Source organism: Moschus berezovskii, chromosome 9, assembly GCF_049115385.1.
Source record: "Moschus berezovskii isolate FMDL1 chromosome 9, NW_MosBer_1.0, whole genome shotgun sequence".
In the NCBI taxonomy this organism is placed as follows: domain Eukaryota; kingdom Metazoa; phylum Chordata; class Mammalia; order Artiodactyla; family Moschidae; genus Moschus; species Moschus berezovskii.
The window spans coordinates 17,745,610-17,762,712 of NC_142468.1; the positions used below are offsets into that span (position 1 = coordinate 17,745,610).

At 53.9% G+C, this 17,103-nt stretch overlaps 1 protein-coding gene across 3 annotated transcripts; it reads left to right on the forward strand.

The window, feature by feature from the left end:
• Positions 1 to 230: 230 nt before the first annotated feature.
• ABCD4 (ATP binding cassette subfamily D member 4) lies at positions 231 to 15,033 on the forward strand. 3 transcript variants are annotated; one of them, XM_055436690.2, is made up of 19 exons: positions 231 to 389; positions 1,373 to 1,491; positions 1,628 to 1,755; positions 3,008 to 3,147; positions 4,692 to 4,808; positions 5,164 to 5,289; positions 5,924 to 5,974; positions 7,722 to 7,816; positions 8,078 to 8,199; positions 8,298 to 8,389; positions 8,572 to 8,661; positions 10,511 to 10,719; positions 10,878 to 10,969; positions 11,672 to 11,708; positions 12,077 to 12,126; positions 12,577 to 12,629; positions 12,950 to 13,026; positions 13,857 to 13,972; positions 14,131 to 15,033. In XM_055436690.2, the coding sequence occupies exons 1-19, from the start codon at positions 352 to 354 to the stop codon at positions 14,197 to 14,199; spliced, it is 1,821 nt and encodes a 606-aa protein (XP_055292665.2). In that variant the 5' UTR covers positions 231 to 351; the 3' UTR covers positions 14,200 to 15,033. The 3 variants fall into 3 exon arrangements, with proteins under 3 accessions (XP_055292665.2, XP_088695579.1, XP_088695580.1); XM_088839453.1 differs by lacking the exons at positions 1,373 to 1,491; positions 1,628 to 1,755 and having other exon boundaries at positions 244 to 389; XM_088839454.1 differs by lacking the exons at positions 231 to 389; positions 1,373 to 1,491; positions 1,628 to 1,755; positions 3,008 to 3,147; positions 4,692 to 4,808 and having other exon boundaries at positions 5,924 to 5,971; positions 7,718 to 7,816.
• The last annotated feature ends 2,070 nt before the right edge of the window (positions 15,034 to 17,103 follow it).

Sequence of the window (17,103 nt, forward strand, 5' to 3'; positions counted from 1 at the left end):
TTGACAATCTGATCTCTGGTTCCTGTATAATTCGAAACATGTATAATTCGAGTTAAAAATACTTCGGTCACATTCTCCGACGCTTCTTGCCTAAGGGGAAACTGTCCATATCCAGGAGAGGGCGCTCTAGGCGCCGGGTAGATAGACAGCGCTTTGGTTCTTTTCGAGAAGTCGGTCGCTTCCGGGAGCGGCTGCGTAGCCCGGCGCTTTCCTCTCTATCCGCCCGTCTCTGTGGTAGCCGGGGCCGGGCCCCGGGCCCCGCCCCTCTTCGGCAGGCAGCGCGCTCTTCGGACTCTGCCCGGAGCTGACCCGGGGACTGCCCGGCTCCCGCGTCTGTCAGATCCCCTGTTCATGGCGATCCGGGGGCCCGCGCCCCGGCCTGGCGGCAGGTTAGCGGGGCGGCTGAGGAGGAGGGCCGGGCCTTGGGACGTCTTACTCGGGGTTGTTTGGGGAAAAGGTGCAGCTACCTTCCAACTTCATAACATGCTGTGATTTTTAAAAAACTTTTTGTTCAACATTGTGTTTTTGAGATCATGCATGCTATAGTAATCTAGTTTTCACTTCTGAGTGCTGAGTGGTGCTACGGTCGTGAGACCGCAGTTTACTTATACATTCTCCTAGTGATGGACACTTAGATTGCTTAGATTTTTCTTTGGATTGTTCACCCCAGGGTAGGATGCTCGGTCACACTTAATCCTGCTAAAGTTGTTCTCCAGAGTGATCACACCCAGTGTCCCAACTGCCTAAAGGTTCCTGTTTCCCCTCAACCACCGACCCCCACCCATCCAGGGTTTGGTATTGTTTGGGTTTTCTAATGTGTATCAATTTATCAGTGTAAGGTGGTATGCCATTGTATTAACTTTCCTATTTTAAGTATTTGCATTTCCCCTTATTTACATCCTTTTCCCACTGTTCTGTGGATTTCCTGTCTTCCTGACGCAGGAATTGGTTGTATGCATAGATTTTATTATCTTATTTTCCTCTCTGCAAATACCTTCTCCAGGTCTTTGAATCTGCAGCACAATGTTGAACAAAAATACTTAATTCTAAGTTGTGAGTTTTCCTGCTTTTTAGTTTTTGGTTTGGGAGTCTTATTTGAGAATGGATGTAGAGGGTTTCCTTGTCTTGTGGCTAAAACTTCTTTATTAATGTAGCTATAGGTTTTTGGTAAATAACCTTTCATAGCATTTGTCAGCTTAAATAAATTCCTTTTTAATCCCCTGGTCAGTTCCCAGCCTACGGTCTTCAGCATTTGTAAAACATTCTTTCTGTGTGGCCTCAGCCCCAGCCCACAACAGGTATAGATAAGTTTAGTCACTGCTCTCTAAGGCTCCGTTGTCCTCTTTGGCTTCTCTCTGCTTCTATTCTTCAGACCCAGGTTAGGTCTGCAATTTCTCCAGCGGTTCCTGCAGATACAGAACGTTTTGTTTCCCTCTTGGTCGTCACAGAATGCCTTGATGTTCCTGACCCTTTTGTGTGTGGCCCTACTGGGTGAGTGAATGAGCCCAAGCTCGTGGGGTCCTTTTCCTTCTGCGGGGTGTTGATGACACAAGGATACAAGAAGAAGCCTTCCTCTGACTTTTCTCACCTCTCGTTACTGATTCCTGACTCCTCCCCCTCCCGCCAGAACAACTGGTGATCTACCGGGTTGGCTTGATCCCCAGTCAGTACTTTGGAGTCCTAGGAAACAAAGACTTAAATGGATTTAAGACCTTGACGTTCCTGTCTGTTGTGCTCATCGTCCTCAACTCCGTGGTAAGGTCTTCTCCCCACATCTCTCTTCTCCTCCAGCCTAGTATGATGTCTGTCGAGTGCCCGGTGGGACTTAGCCATCAGGAAGCAGGAACCAAGCTGTGGGCGAGTGTTCCCTCCCTCTTCTGAGAACGCGGGATCAGAACTCTAGGCAGGGCATTGATCTTGCCCGTTGGCCCACATGAGACCAATTCAGCAATTGTTTCAAGCTCTTGAGGCTTGGCCACAGGGTTCTGGTTTAATTCAGCATTTAACAGAAAAGATCATTGTCGCTTCTGTTCCCAGAACTCTTGCTTCAGGGAGCTCAGAGTCCCTGAAAACCAGGCTCAGCAGCCAGAGCCGCTACTGTCCCCTGACGTACTGAGGCTGTGACTGAGCCTGGCACTTGTCACATCTCCCAGCCTTTGCACATGGTGCTTCCTCACGGAACGGCCTCCTCCCCCCACCCCTCATTCACTTGCTTAATGCCTGCTGACTTTTCACGATTCCGATTCCTCTGCCCTCACCTCCTTCAGATCATCCTCAACTTTTCTTTCATGTTTCCTCCACCCAACTCCACCCCTTTGAATTACTAATCTTTTTATTTTTCTGCACCATGAGGCATGTGAGATCTTAGTTCCCTGACCAGGGATCAAACCTGGGGCCCCCTGCATTGGGAGCTTGGAGTCTTAGTCATTGGACTACCAGGGAAGTCCCGTTAATCCTTTTGAGTTTACCTCTGCTCTAACACTCCTTACACCCTTGGGACTGTTTTTTCACTAGACTGTGAACTCACTGTTACCTCCCTCATGCTTGGCATACAGAGGCTCCATAAATGATAAGAGTCAGGGCTCTGCTAAGACTCAAGCCTAATGCTCTCTGTAAGGCTACACTATCTGTTTTCTTGGGGAAGCCACTTCTCATCACACTTTGGCACTTCTGTTGGGTCTTATGTCAGTAAGCACCTATGTATATATAGCCCTGTTCCAAATTTGGGGGGACAGAAAAATAAGAGCATAAATGGAAGAGAAGATACTGTCCCCAATCTCCAGAAGCGTGTGGGGGCTGGAGGGCCTTGCCTTTGGTGAAGGAATGAACACATGAGTGGATGAGGAAAGGAGGAATCCCATGAGACTTTAACAGGCCCCAGTGCTGAGTGGACACCCTTTGGGCTGGGACTGGTCGGCAGAGGCTTTCCGCCAGCCTGAGCTGGGAGCTGACTCTTGCAGGAAGAATTATTCTTCTCTCCCTTCCCCGTGTCTCCCCCACTGCTCAGCTCAAGAGCTTCGACCAGTTCACCTGCAACCTGCTGTATGTGAGCTGGAGGAAGGACCTCACCGAGCACCTCCACCGCCTCTACTTCCGGGGCCGCGTGTACTACACCCTCAACGTGCTGCGTGATGACGTCGATAACCCGTAGGCGCCCCGCCTCAGTCCTGGCCACCCTCTACGGGGTTCATCCATCTGGGCTGACTCAGCGCAGGAGAGGCCCTGCTGGGACCCCGTGAGGTCATCTGTAGTTATCTGCAAATGTGGCCCGGAGCCACAGGGGGAGGGCGCACTGCAGGGCTGAGGGCAGGGAGCGAAAAGAAGAGCTTCCTTCTGTCCATTTCATATCCTGGGCTTCCAAACACGGCGCCCTCTGAAGACAGAGATAACAGTCCTTGCTAAAAAAAGCAAGGAAACCGGTGCTCTGATTTTCAGCAGTAAAAAATTGCTGCTGTCTAGGACTCAGTCTCGGAGAAGGCAGTGGCACCCCACTCCAGTACTCTTGCCTGGAAACTCCCCTGGACAGAGGAGACTGGTAGGCTGCAGTTCATGGGGTAAGAGTCGGACATGACTGAGCGACTTCACTTTCACTTTTCACTTTCATGCGTTGGAGAAGGAAATAGCAGCCCACTCCAGTGTTCTTGCCTGGAGAGTCCCAGGGACGGGGGAGCCTGGTGGGCTGCCGTCTGTGGGGTTGCAGAGTCAGACACGACTGAAGCACGCAGCAGCAGCAGCAGCCAGAGGACTTGGTCTGGGATGCCAGTCCCCATTTTTATCACCTTTCTTAGGTTCACTGAGTCCCAGGTTCCTTTACATGTGAGGAAACTGAGGCCCAGAGAATGCAAGGGATTTGCCCAAGCTCACGCCTCTCTGGGAGTTAGGAGTCATCGTGGCCTTGGTGTTGGGATAGGACGTATGGAGTCTCTCTTCACACTCATTTCCTCCCCACTCACCACCCTTCCAAGCTCTTCGTTGCCTGAGGTAACCTTTCCTCAGCTTATGCAGAGCTTTGCAGCAAAGGCTCTTGGGAGGCCCTGATGCGGCTTCTTTTGCTTCTTTTTTTTTTAATATTTATTTATTTATTTGGCTCCATGGCATCTTAGTTGAGGCATGCGAGCTTAGTCACCCTGTGGTATGTGGGATTTCAGTTCCCTGACCGGAGATCAAACCTGAGAAGCTGGTGGATTCTCAACCACTGGACCACCAGAGAAGTCCCGCCCTGATGCTTCTTGACTTTCTCTTCTAAGCATCTTCTCCATGGCTGAACCCATACAGAGCTTCCACAGCCACATAGCTAAAATGGGGGCGGGCTCCAGCTCATGAGGGAGAGATTAGGAGGAGTGAGATAAGCCGGATAGCTTTCCTGATCGTCCAGAAACTCGGGTCACCCAGCCTCAAGTCCTTCTCTGGCTCCGCTCAGAACCAGCTCAGGCCCCTTGGGTGCTGGACCTTTCAGTTGCCATTTTTTTTCTGAGGGGTGGACTGAAGTGCCATAAGAAGCCACTCTCCACAACCCTGTTTGAAGATCCTAAGGGTCTCATTGCCTTTAGGAGACCAGCCCTTGTCTGGGTCCCTCTTCCCATGGGGTTGTTGCAAGGCAAGGTCAGAATAAGAGGTAGCCTGGAACTGCCTTAGCTCTCACCCTAAAGCCCAGCTCCCTGGGTCCAGTCACCATGTGTCTTTGGCTCCAGGGACCAGCGCATCAGCCAGGACGTGGAGCGGTTCTGTCGGCAACTCAGCAGCATGGCCAGCAAGCTGATCATCTCCCCCTTCACCCTCGTCTACTACACCAACCAGTGCTTCCGGAGGTGAAGCCTCTCCTCTTGCTGGCGTGCCCCCCATCCTCCCCTGCCTGCTGGTTCTGCCAAGCCCCTCACTCACATGCCAGAGGGGAGTCTGCTCTCCCGGGTCAGGGTCCAGAGAGGTCTTCCCTCCTTCCCACCTGCACCCCAGGAAGTCTTCCCATCTTGTGTGTTCGGACCCCGGCCCTCCCTTTGGCCCTGTAATGTGTCACTGTCAAGGCACTGGGTGCCCCCACATAGGAGCAGAGGCCCCCCGGGGCTCTGAGATGGGACAGGGGCTGCCCAGAACGGGGGCAGGAGTCAGGGCCGAGGCCTGCGGGCGTATGTCCCTCTCCACACCCTCCCTCTCTCTGCCTTTCAGCACCGGCTGGCTCGGGCCTATGAGCATCTTCGGGTATTTCATCCTGGGAACCGTGGTGAACAGGGTGTTAATGGGTCCCATTGTGGCAAAGCTTGTGCAGCAAGAGAAGCTGGAGGGGGATTTCAGGTGTGTCTCCCTTGCTCGGGGATTTCTGGGCCGGGCATAAGGCGTAAGGAATGGGATCTGGAAAAAGGCTGCCTAAGTTTAAATCCCAGTTATGCCAGTCACTAGCCGTGTGCTCTTGGGGGAGGTCTTTAACTTCTCTAAACTTCCATCTTCCCATCTCTAAAATGGAGATGGTACTGTCCGTGACGGAGAGAATCGTAAGGGGAATTAATGAGATGAGCAGCAGTGAGAAGAGTGACTGGTTGGCCCTCGTCACCATCATCCCTTGGCCCTCTCACGTGCTTCTCTTCCCGACACCCTCATTCATGTCGGCCTGTGGATCTGGGCCCTGCTCTGTGCTTCCTGGCCTCCTCCTTCAGACCCGGCCCTGGGAGGAGAAGGGATGGTGGCAGGCATGCACCTGTCCTTTCTGGAGCAAGGCGAGGGGCTGCCCTGTCTGCCGGGCTCCTGCCACCCCACCCAGGCCTGGGATTTCCTACCGTGACAGTTCAGGGAAGGGTTGGGATGAAGCAGCCACAGTGTTGAAGGGGAGCTGTGTTCCTCTTTGCCTGGAGCTCCTGTTGATCCAGGACTCTGAAAGGAGAGGGCCCAGTCCTGCCCACCGTCAGCACACATTTACCTCTGGTCCCCCCAGGTTCAAGCACATGCAGATCCGGGTGAATGCTGAGCCTGCTGCTTTTTTCAGGTGAGTCTCCTAGAGATAGTTGCCCGTCTGCCTCATCGGAACTGATCAGGGAGATAGATGGCAGAGAAGGCAAGGTGAATCATACAACCCTCCCACCATCGCCAAGGCCAGGGGCCAGGCATCCTCCCACTTGCTGTGACCCTCTCCCCGAGTCTCTCACTGTCCTCGTCTGCCTCATTCTTCTGTTCATGGCTTTGCTTCTGAAACAAGTCCTTCTAGTGGTGTAACGTGGGGCAGAATTTGTTTTTAGAGTATAATGGGTGCTTGCTTCATCATCTTGCTGATGACTGTAAGGCATTGCCTCTGCCTTTCTGTCTGTAAAAAATGGCTTTCCACCAGTGCCCGAAGCCCAGTGATGTCCACAGCTGATCCTGCGTCTCTAGCATGGGAGGGAGTGGAGCCTCTCAGATCAGAAGACCCGCTCCCCGCAGACTCTGTCCTGACAGCCATGTTGTGAAATCCCATTCCTTCCCCTGAGGCCACGGCAGGTCCCTGAACTCTGCCTCCTGTAAGGACTCTGGACTCGGTTTGGATTGATAGTGAGGGCCCAGAAGTTTGTGTTTAAGGAATGGAAGTTTGTCCTTGGATCACCTGGATCTAATAGCCCCAGGACTTTGCTCTTCTGTCCATCTCTGCTGCAGTGTGTAGCTGCCACCACGTGGGGGGCACCAAGAGTTTCAGGAATCTAGGAGAGATTGAGGGGCTTCCCAGGTGATGCTAGTGGTGAAGAGCCCACCTGTCAATGCAGGAGATGCAAGAGATGTGGGTTCGATACCTGGGTTGGGAAGATCCCCTGGAGGAGGGCATGGCAACTCACTCCAGTATTTTTGCCTGGAGAATCCTGTGGGCAGAGGAGCCTGGCTACAGTCCATAGGGTCGCAAAGAGTCGGACACAACTGAAGCAACTTAGCATGCACTCAGCATGCCTGAGAGAGGTTTGTTGTGGGGAGCAGGTATGGCTGAGCCTGTGCTAAATTGTTTGTGGATTCTGCAACCTCTGCTCATGACTTTGGGCCCTGGGGCAAGCAGGTTGGTTCTTGGGGCTCTGAGTTTGTTCTCCTGCAGCCTCTCTGTCCTTGATGCTAAATCTGAAACTCCTTCTCTGTCCTCCCCTAACCTTTCTACTTGGAAAAATTCTGCCCATCCTTGAAGCTTGAAGTCACTGTCTCCTGGGCACCTTCTCAGACTCCCTTAATGATCAGGCCTGTTTGCTTCCATAGTCCTGCAGACACACGGCTTATGTAACACTTTCTATATGTTCCAGGTGAAGAAGGCATGCATTTGCCCGCTGGGCTGTTTTAGCCACCTCTGTCTGGCTGACTAGCACCAAGCCTGCCACCTAGTGACTGCTCAGTGTATATTTGTTTAATAACAGCAGTTTTTTATCGGGAGCCACTCGTATGTCTGGCACTTTAAATTCAGAAATGTTCACGTTAGCCTATTACATAGGTATTATAAGCTCCATCTCACTGATGAGTAAACTGACTCAGAGGCTTAATAACCTGTCAGTGTTACCCAGCTAGTCACTGGCCAGAGCCAGAATTTGAACCAGGTCTGCCTACTCTATAGAGTTCCTGTTCTTTCCGCAGGCAATACCAGGTTGAATGAATGCAGCAATGGCTGACTGCTAGTGGCCAAAAGGGTCTGCAGGAAAGATCACTTGGGTGGGCCTGGTCCCAAAAGGGGAGTGTGAGGAGCCTGGCCGAGGCTCTCCAGACCCGGTGGACATCCCGGCCTTTCTCATCAGGGCTGGGCACGTGGAGCACATGAGGACAGACCGCAGGCTGCAGCGACTCCTTCAGACCCAGAGGGAGCTGATGTCCAAGGAGCTCTGGTTGTACAGTAGGTGCAGGAAGCCCAGGAGGCAGGAAGCCCAGGAGGCAGGAAGCCCAGGAGGCAGGAACCACGGGCGGGGATAGTCCATGGCCACCCCTGCAAGCCCCTCCTCCCTCTCTGCACTCACTGGTTTGCCTTTGCTGTGAGTGTCCTCAGGAGAGTGAGGATCCAGGAAATTGCTTGACGCTGCTTGTCCTCCTGTTCCCCTTGGAGCACACACACTCAATGCCCGGGCCTCTCACCCTGGGTCTCTTGCGTCTCCCGCAGTCGGCATCAACATGTTTGACTATCTGGGCAGCATCCTGAGCTACGTCGTGATTGCGATCCCCATTTTCAGTGGCGTCTACGGAGATCTGAGCCCCGCGGAGCTCAGCAGCCTGGTCAGCAAGGTGAGCCTCCCTCCTGGGGAACGCCCCCCACCGCGGTCACACTTGCTCCTCTGCCCTTCGGCATCGGAGTCAAGGCCTGGGCTCTCTGTCCTGCCCAGAACGCCTTCGTGTGCATGTATCTTATCAGCTGCTTCAGCCAGCTCATCGACCTCTCCACCACGCTCTCCGATGTGGCGGGCTACACACACAGGTGAGGCTGCCTCCGTCCCCGCTGGGTCCTGAGCAAAGTGTGTGCCGCTGGGAGAAGTAGCCCAGGGGAGAATAAAGGAGCAGAGAAAACCTCACCAAATACTCGTGGGCGTGAGAGGAAGAAAGGAGGAAGACCTTCACCGGGGCCTCTAGACCTGCCTCAGGCTTTGACTTCTTGCCCAGGATCGGGGAGCTTCAGGAGACCCTGCTGGACATGACCCCAAAGTCACAGGATGGGGAGTTTCTGGATGAGAGCCAGTGGGACTTGGCCAGGTAAGCCCTGGGCTGGCAGCACAATGATGGACCATGTGGGCCACGGAGCCGCCCCGGAGCCCGGCCCTTTGCCGGCTGGGCAGGAGAGTCTGGCGGAGCAAATGAAAGAAACCCGTGTGCAGGCACGTTTTAAGTGTTCACCATCCTTGTCGCCGCCGCGGCATCTGTGTTCATTTGCACCATCTTCCCACCCAACGGAAGCAAAGTGCACATGGGCGCCTGGGCCTGAGCTAACGAAACTCCAAATAGCATCCCTCCTCTTCCTTCCTTCCCTCTTCCTCCTACGGAGCTCTGCTGCACCCACCCCTTTCCTAGGGGCCTGTCTGTTCTTTGTCCCCGTTCAGGCCCAGAGGTGTCTTCTTTCGTGTATCCCTGCAGGCTCTGGGATGTTTCTGACCTTTCTGGGCATCGCGGATATGTCTCACATCCTCACTTTTCTTGAGCAGCTTACCTGCCTGCTCTCAGTATCTTCATATCCATAAGGAAGATGTTCATGGAACCTTCGTCTTAGGGTTGTTGTGGGGATTGGGTCTCCTAGTTTATAGGAGGTGGTTTGGATGGAGGCCACAGAGTAAGCTTTGAGAAATGGAAACAGGCTGAATTTCAAGAGCTATACTCAGCTCTCTTCTTTGGAGCTAACCCCTTAACTGTTGCCTCTGTTAAGAATGAAAACTTCATGCATCTCTGAACCCAGGGACCAGGGTGGGCTACTAGGGCAGGGACTGTAGGAAACTGGAGTTGCTGTTCTGTGGGGAAGATGGGCATACGCGGAGAGCCAGAAACTCCAGAATGGGTTAGTATTTGCATTCCCCTTCTGACCTTCAATCGCACTGTGATGCTGTTAAAACCTCTTGACATTAGAACTGGACAGATGCAGTTCTGTGACCCTGAGGCAGTTACTTAGTCACCGGACTCAGTTTCCTTATCGGCCAAGAGGGGATAACCGCTGTGGTGCCTGGCTGGTAAGACTGATTAAGATCAGGCAAGGGCAGGACTTGGCCCAGCCTGCCACGGAGCACATGCCCAGACCACCTCTCTCAGTTTGCCAGGGCTACCATAGGACACCCCTAGCTATCATAGCTACTCACCATAAACTGGGTAGCTTAAGGAGCAGAAGTTTATTTCCTCATAGTTCTGGAGGCTGGAAGTCCAAGGTCAGGATGGCAGCAGCATTGGTTTCTCCCCAGGCCTTGCTCCTTCACTTGTAGACGGCTACTTTCTCACGGTGTCCTTCCATGGCGTTTTCTCTGCTTGTACACCCCCTGGTGTGTCTCTCCCTCTTAAAAGGATAGCAGTCCTGCAGGATTAGGGCCCTACCCTCACGGCCTCATTTGAATATACTCACCACTGATAGCTCAGTTGGTAAAGAATCTGCCTGCAAGGCAGGAGACCCTGGTTCTATTCCTGGGTCAGGAAGATCCACTGGAGGAGGGATAGGCTACCCATTCCAGTATTCTTGGGCTTTCTGGGTGGCTCAGCTGGTAAAGAATCCGCCCGCGATGCGGGAAACCAGGGTTCGATCCCTGGCTTGGGAAGATCCCCTGGAGAAGGGAAAGGCTACCCTACCCGCTCCAGTATTTTGGCTTGGAGAATTCAATGGACTGTGTAGTCACAGAGTCGGACAGGACTGAGCGACTCTCACCCCTTTAAAGACCCTGTCTCCAAATGCAGTCACCTTCTGAGGTACAGGGGTTGGAACTTCATATGATTTCTGAGGCCACAATTGAGCCCATGGCAGCCCCTCCCCCAGTCCAGAGGTGATTTGCCCCTGAGGAGAAGGGGCTCCCCTGCTTCCAGCAGCACTGACAGTGCTTACCTTCCCCTCACCTCCTCCCTTCTCGGACCCCAGGGGCCCGGGAGGGCCAGCGACAGAGCCATCAGATACAGCTTTCCTCCTCGAGCGGGTCTGCATCTGCGCCCCTTCCTCTCACAAACCCTTAATCAACGACCTGAGCCTGAAGATCTCTGAGGGGCAGAGCCTGCTCATCACGGGCAACACGGGCACCGGCAAGACCTCCTTGCTCCGGGTTCTGGGCGGCCTCTGGGCGAGCGCACGGGGTGAGCACCAGCCTGCCCCGTCTCTGAGCCAGCCTTGGCCTGGGAGGTTGGGGAGCATATGTGTGCATCTGTCTGTAAGGATCAATTCTCTTGGAGGAGAGTGAGGGGCAGTTACCTTTTGGAAGATACCCAAACAAAGGTTTCTGTGGGCCCTGCAGGCTCGGTGCAGATGCTGGTGGACTTTGGACCCCACGGGGTGCTGTTCCTGCCCCAAAAGCCTTTCTTTACTGACGGGACCCTTCGGGAGCAGGTCAGCCCGGGGCCCACTCCTCCCACCCCACCCCCCAACCTGACTCCTGGTAGGTTGACAGGTCTTAGCCCTAGAGAGCTGGTGCAGCAGGCAGGGCATAAATGAACCATGCCCAGCAAGTGAGGGCCGGGACCCCGAGGTCCAAGCCCACCTGGTAGCACCAACCATAGGTGCTGGCCAAGCAGGGCCGGCCCTGCTGTCCCTGGCCAGGGACTGGAGGTCTCAGCCTGGGGCGAGGGAGGGGGTTGGAGTGGGCATGTAAATCAGTGGGAGCTATTGGCCAGGTACGGGGAACAAGTAAGGTTCACTCTGTAGCAATTTTTAAAACAATGATAACACTACATCAGGTTGCTTTTTCTGGTCCCCATGCTCCAGCAGGTCTAAACGGTAACTGACAGACTGCTCTTGTTTTATATTCATATCTGTGAGTCAGGCCATGTACTCAGGACAGCTCCCGGAGGCAGGCTAACCTGTGGGGGCCATAAGCCAAATATCACATGTATTTGTTGAGCACCAGCTTGGATTCTGGGGGCCTTCCCTGCTGTCTGTAAGCCCAGCTCCTCAGCCAGAATGCTTCTTCCTCTTCTCGTGTGGAGAGGAGCCTGGTCTCTGGCGGTTCCTGTTTTCGAGCGAGGGTGGGCTGTGTGCCGTCCCACCTCTCCTTGGCCCTTACCCCAGGCCCCTGTGGTTTTGTTTCATCAGGTGATATATCCCCTGAAGGAGATCTACCCGGACTCAGGTGAGCTGGGCCCCCTCGGGACACGTCCCCCATCCCGCTGTCTCTTCTCTGCCTGTTGAGGGAGGCCCCCCGCCTGGCTGCTGGTTTCTGGTTGAGTCCTGTCCGCTGCCTCCTCTGACTGGTTACTGTTTTGGGGTCTGTACCCTGACCTCATCTTGTTCTGTCTCCCCCCTGCAGAGGAGAGACACCCATGGGAGGGAAGGGACGGGTCGCACCCTTCCCCGGCCCTGCCCTTGTTTATTAAGTGCTATAACCTGTCGCTCAGAGCCCTAGCCCCCATTCTGGTGCCCCCACCTCTGCCCGCCCCCTGTCGTGATGCACCCCATCTATTCTGGCCACCCAGAGGCACTGACTTCTATGTCTTGCAGGTTCTGCTGATGATGAGAGGATCATGAGGTTCTTGGAGCTGGCAGGCCTGGTAAGTGAGGGCAAGGACCCTGAGGTCCAAGCTCACCTGGTAGCACCGACTGACTACATAGGTGCTGGCCCAGCGGGGCCGGCCCTACTGTCCCTGGCCGGGGTCTGGAGGTCTGAACCTGGGGCGAGGGAGGGGAGCAGGGGTGGGCATATAAATCAGCAGTGGGAGCTGTTGGCCAAGTATGGGAAACAAGCAGCATTCACTCTGTAGCAATTTTTAAAACAATGATAACACCATGTCAGGTTGCTTTTTCTGGTCCCCACGCTCCAGCAAGTCTAAACAGTAGCTAAGGGACTGCTCCTCTCCGCTTGGGGCAGACTGCTCCCCCAGCCCCTGCTTACTATGCTGCCAGGGGTAGATGTATGTGGTGGGACTGAGGCAGTCCTTGGGATGGGAGGAGGCAGGGATGGGCCCTTCCATGGACCCATCGCTCCCTCTGGTGTGTTACAGTCCAGCTTGGTGGCAAGGACAGAGGGTCTGGACCAGCAGGTCGATTGGAACTGGTAAGGAGGAGGTTGGGGTGCTCCAGAGACAGCTCCCCCAAAGACAGTGGCTCCCAGGGGTCCTGGCAAGGGATGAACTGACTCCTGAACCCAAATCCCAGGGCGTTGCTGGCCCATTAGGGGCCTGGTTCATTTCCTTGCATACAGAGTTTTGGCCTCGTCTCGTGTGGGCAGTGGGGCTCTGGTGGGAAAGTGCGGGGGGCGGGGGGTCTGGGACAGTCTGTCTACAGTGAGAGCCTCTTCCTGCCCAGACCATTCTGTGCAGAAGCCAAGCTATATGTCCCTTCCTCCAGCCAGCCTCTCCCCTTGCCTTTCCGCAGGTACGATGTTCTGTCCCCGGGAGAGATGCAGAGGCTCTCCTTTGCCCGGCTCTTCTACCTGCAGCCGAAGTACGCAGGTGAGGCTCGCCCTGTAGGTGTGTGTGCCATCCAGGGACCGTGTGTGCTCACAGGTGTAGCAGCGTGTCGTTCAAGTGCACCTGGAGAGTCATGGGTACGGGTAGGAGAGCACACCTGTGCCTGGCCAGGTTTCTCTGTCCCTGCCAATGGGGACAGCAGAACTCTGCCCATGAGGCAGCAGTGCTTGGCATCCTCAGGTGTATATAAAACCGCTCAGTCGTGTCTGACTCTTTGTGACTTTGGACTGTAGCCCACCAGGCTCCTCTGTCCATGGGATTCTCCAGGCAGGAATACTGGAGTGAGTTGCCATTTCCTCCTCCAGGGGATCTTCCCACTCAGAGATCAAACCTGAGTCTCCTGCATCACAGGCAGATTCTTTACCACTGAGCCATCTGGGAATCCCCCGTATATTAAACTTACCAAGCCAGTGTAGCAGCTGGAGGCAGCCTGGAGAGGGCTTCTGATTTTGGTCCTCAGATTCTGCCATCTCCCCAGCTGTACCTGGCAGAGGGATGGCAGGTATGAACTTTTCTAGGAACTGACGTCCTCAAGGGAACTAGGATTCCTCAGATTGAGAGGTCCAAGGCAGTGGCTGGTATTCATCCATAGGAAGCTGAAGGATTTTGTCCCGCAGCTGGCAGTGGCTTCCCACATGAAGCCTCACCCTCTGTTCCTTTGGCCCATGGTCTCCCCAAGGCAGGGCTCCTGGAAGGCAGAGCAGTTTTCAGCCTCTCATCAGGTCCCAGCCAGAAGTGGGCGTGGGTGGGAGGAGCAGCAGAGGTGGATGGACCGCAGGCCCCCACATCTTCTCGCTGGCTTCTGTCCCCAGTGCTTGATGAAGCCACCAGTGCCCTGACCGAGGAGGTGGAGAGCGAGCTGTACCGCATCGGCCAGCAGCTGGGCATGACGTTTATCAGCGTGGGCCACCGGCGCAGCCTCGAGAAGGTACCTGTGCCCACAGGATGGCCTGAGGACCAGGAAGAATCCCAAGGCTGGGCCTGGCGGGGGGCCAGCGGAATGGGGAGTGGGGATGGGAGAGTGAGCAGGGGGTCGGTCACAGCCAGGGCAGCCTGATCCCTGTGTGGTGGTGTGGTCTCTTGTAGTTTCACTCCTTGGTTCTGAGACTCTGTGGAGATGGAAGGTGGGAGCTGACCAGAATCAAAGTGGAATGAAGCCACGGCTGGGCACGGGAAGGAGAGCCAGGCTCGGGAGGTCGGGTCCCCAGGAGAGACCAGGAGGGCTGGCGGGCGAGGAAGGAGCCCCAGGTTTGCCTCGCAGTGTGGGGAATACCGGCGGCAGTGGGCTCAGCCCATGTGTGAGCCTCCACACCCCTCATCCTGCCAGATTGCCTCCTGCTACCTCAGCCACTGCTTTGTACACTTGAAATGCTGATCACTTACCTGTAACCTCAGATGGTGTTTTCTAAAGAAAACATGAAAGTGTGGGATCTGTAAGAGACGAAGGGTCGAAATGAAAGAGTGTATTAGACTTGGGAGTCAAGAGATCCAGAAGTCTTTTAGATCACTTCAGTTTTGCCATAGGAGACTTTAATCAGCTCTGTAAATTTTATGACTTTTTTAAAGAAAAGATAAACCTTTTTTTTCAACTTGCAGCTTTCCCATTTTCTCTTTCTTCATCATAAGATGATCTTTTTTTTCTTTTTTGTGGCCACACAGTACAGCGCGTGGGATGCGGGATCCATGTAGGACGCGGGATCTTTGTTCCCCATCCAGGGATCAAACCCATGTCCCCTGCAGTAGACGTGCCAGGTCTTAACCACTGGACCTCTGAGAGGTCCCTAAGAGGATCTCTTTAGCTGACTCTCCAGACTTGGCTTTGAGGCCCTGGAGGCCAGAGCAGGACTCCCCATTGTGCTGGGCCTCCTGCCCCGGTCATTCACTGGCATCTCCCCAGCTGCCACTTGTCCTTCAGCCACTAACCTCGGGGGCCCTTCTGCTGTTCTAATCTTAACCCAGATGAAAATAAAATTTCTAATTTTTTAAGTTAATTCATTTCCTTAAATGCATTTTTAAAGGAAAGTTTACACTTGATATAAAGTAACTAAAAATTAATACAAATGGTGTTATGAAATGACAGCCCAATACTGTGCCTACACATGAGGCTTGCTGTCTGTACACAGGGAGGTTAGGGGATGTTACCGTGGAGTCAGACACAACTAGCACCCAACTGAGACTCTTCCCCTTACAGATGTGGGGAAATGGAATAAGAGCCACAAGGCTACAAGGGATGATTTCCTTTGTATAAGATGAGGTTATTTCATGCCTGTTGATATCACTGGAAATGATCCCAGACATGGGGTAGAGTCCCAAACATGGGGAGATGCTGCCCCAGGTAACAAGTCATCCCCCCGCCCCCGCCCCATGGCTTAGCTGGCACAGAGGCCTGGAGCCTATTCTCAGCTCCACCCCTTGAGGGCACTAAAGCAGTATGTCCAGGTGCTGAGGGGCTGAGAGAACTCTGGGGTGGACACCTGAAGTGCCCGGTCCCCAGTGAAGCCTCCGTAGGAACCTACAGGATGTCAGTGCTGAGAAGGCCCATGGCAGCCCTTCTCTCGTGGCTGAAAGGGACCGTCAAGGTCAGTGTCTGCTTCAGGAACCTTCCCAGACTTGACTCTCCCAAACCATATCCTGCTGAGCGCTCTTCTGGCCTCTGTTCAGACGCCGCTAGCCTTGGGGGACGTCCATCCTCAGACCCCTCCAACTGAGGAGAGCTCTCCCCTAGGCCAAGGGGAAGGCTGTCTCCCTCAGGAGCGCCCTGACTCCCACCCCTTGGGCGTGTTTTAAATTGTGGGGTTTGGGTGTGGGAGGACTCCCTCTCTGGTTTAATTTCTGGACTTTTCTCAATATAGCAGAAGCGCCCCTCAGCCTTTCTGTGACAGCCTCACTGATTTACTTCGTCCTCACAAGCTCCAACTCCTAAGCCTTTTTCACAAGTGCTGCTGCTAGCAGATAATTATAGAGACCAGGTTTGTTCCTCTGCCTCAAAGATGTTTCCCGTGCGATTTCTGTTCTTAATACTCAAGTACCCAGTGTTCTCCCTTGCAGAAAGTCTGCCAAGAGAAGGCTGTTCTTAGGGGCAAACTGTGCTTCTCCATCACCCATCTCAGAGATGGTGGCTACTGAGAATTGTAGATGAATTGATACAAACCTGCATGAGGAGAAGTCAGACATTGTGTCCTTATGAAGAGGACCAAAGTGTTTATTTTAAATGTTTTAAAATAAGCCAGACAGATGATTTCCCAAACTTAGGTCTCATTCTGCTGCCCGGGGGTCTCCACAGACCCACGTGGATAATCCATAGAAATGTTCTAGACATCACTCTTCTGAAGAGTCCTGGAGCCATGGGGCAGGGCAGAAACGCAGTCTTTTGTCATCTTCATCAAGTATCTGCTTCCCTACCACATCCACTTGTGTACCACTCCAGTCATTTTGGGATGAAGGATGACAGACTAGACTCCGTTCTGCCACAGCCTGCAGGGAACGGTGTTCTGTGTCCTGGGGACGCTATCCCAGGAAGCCAAAGAGCCATGCTAGGCGCCCTCTGTAAAAACTGCCTTTCCAGAAACATTGTCTTGTTCCTGACATCCTGTCTAGGTGTCAGAATGATGGGTGGGCCTGGGCTAAAGCCTAGGTCAGGAAGGAACCCCTGGAGGCACAAGGAGTTGTCAAGAGAACCCGTGCCTGGAGAATAAGCTAGCTGAAAGGGAGCCCAGGACTGGGGGGCTGTCGAGACTGCCCTGCCAAGGAGGTAGGGAAGTGTGGACAGGGCTCAGTCAGGGGACATGTGCTGGGGAACACTGTCCTTAAATCCCTGGCAGGGTGAGGCTGGATAACTGGCTAGTGAATTTGCCCATCTGGACATGAGTTTGAGTGAACTCCGGGAGTTGGTGATGGACAGGGAGGCCTGGCGTGCTGTGATTCATGGGGTCGCAAAGAGTCGGACACGACTGAGCGACTGAACTGAACTGATGTAGTTAAGGGTTTTGAAGGTCAGATGCCTCTGGGGGCAGTTTCCATGGGAAAGTCTGAAGACAGGGCAGAGACTTTTACCTATGA

Excerpts from the sequence above, each read along its gene's own strand:
- ABCD4 (XM_055436690.2), top strand. The coding sequence starts at position 352 with ATGGCGATCCGGGGGCCCGCGCCCCGGCCTGGCGGCAG. Across the intron at positions 1,756-3,007 it reads TCATCGTCCTCAACTCCGTG|CTCAAGAGCTTCGACCAGTT; the intron begins GTAAGGTCTTCT and ends CCCACTGCTCAG. Across the intron at positions 13,027-13,856 it reads CCTGCAGCCGAAGTACGCAG|TGCTTGATGAAGCCACCAGT; the intron begins GTGAGGCTCGCC and ends TTCTGTCCCCAG.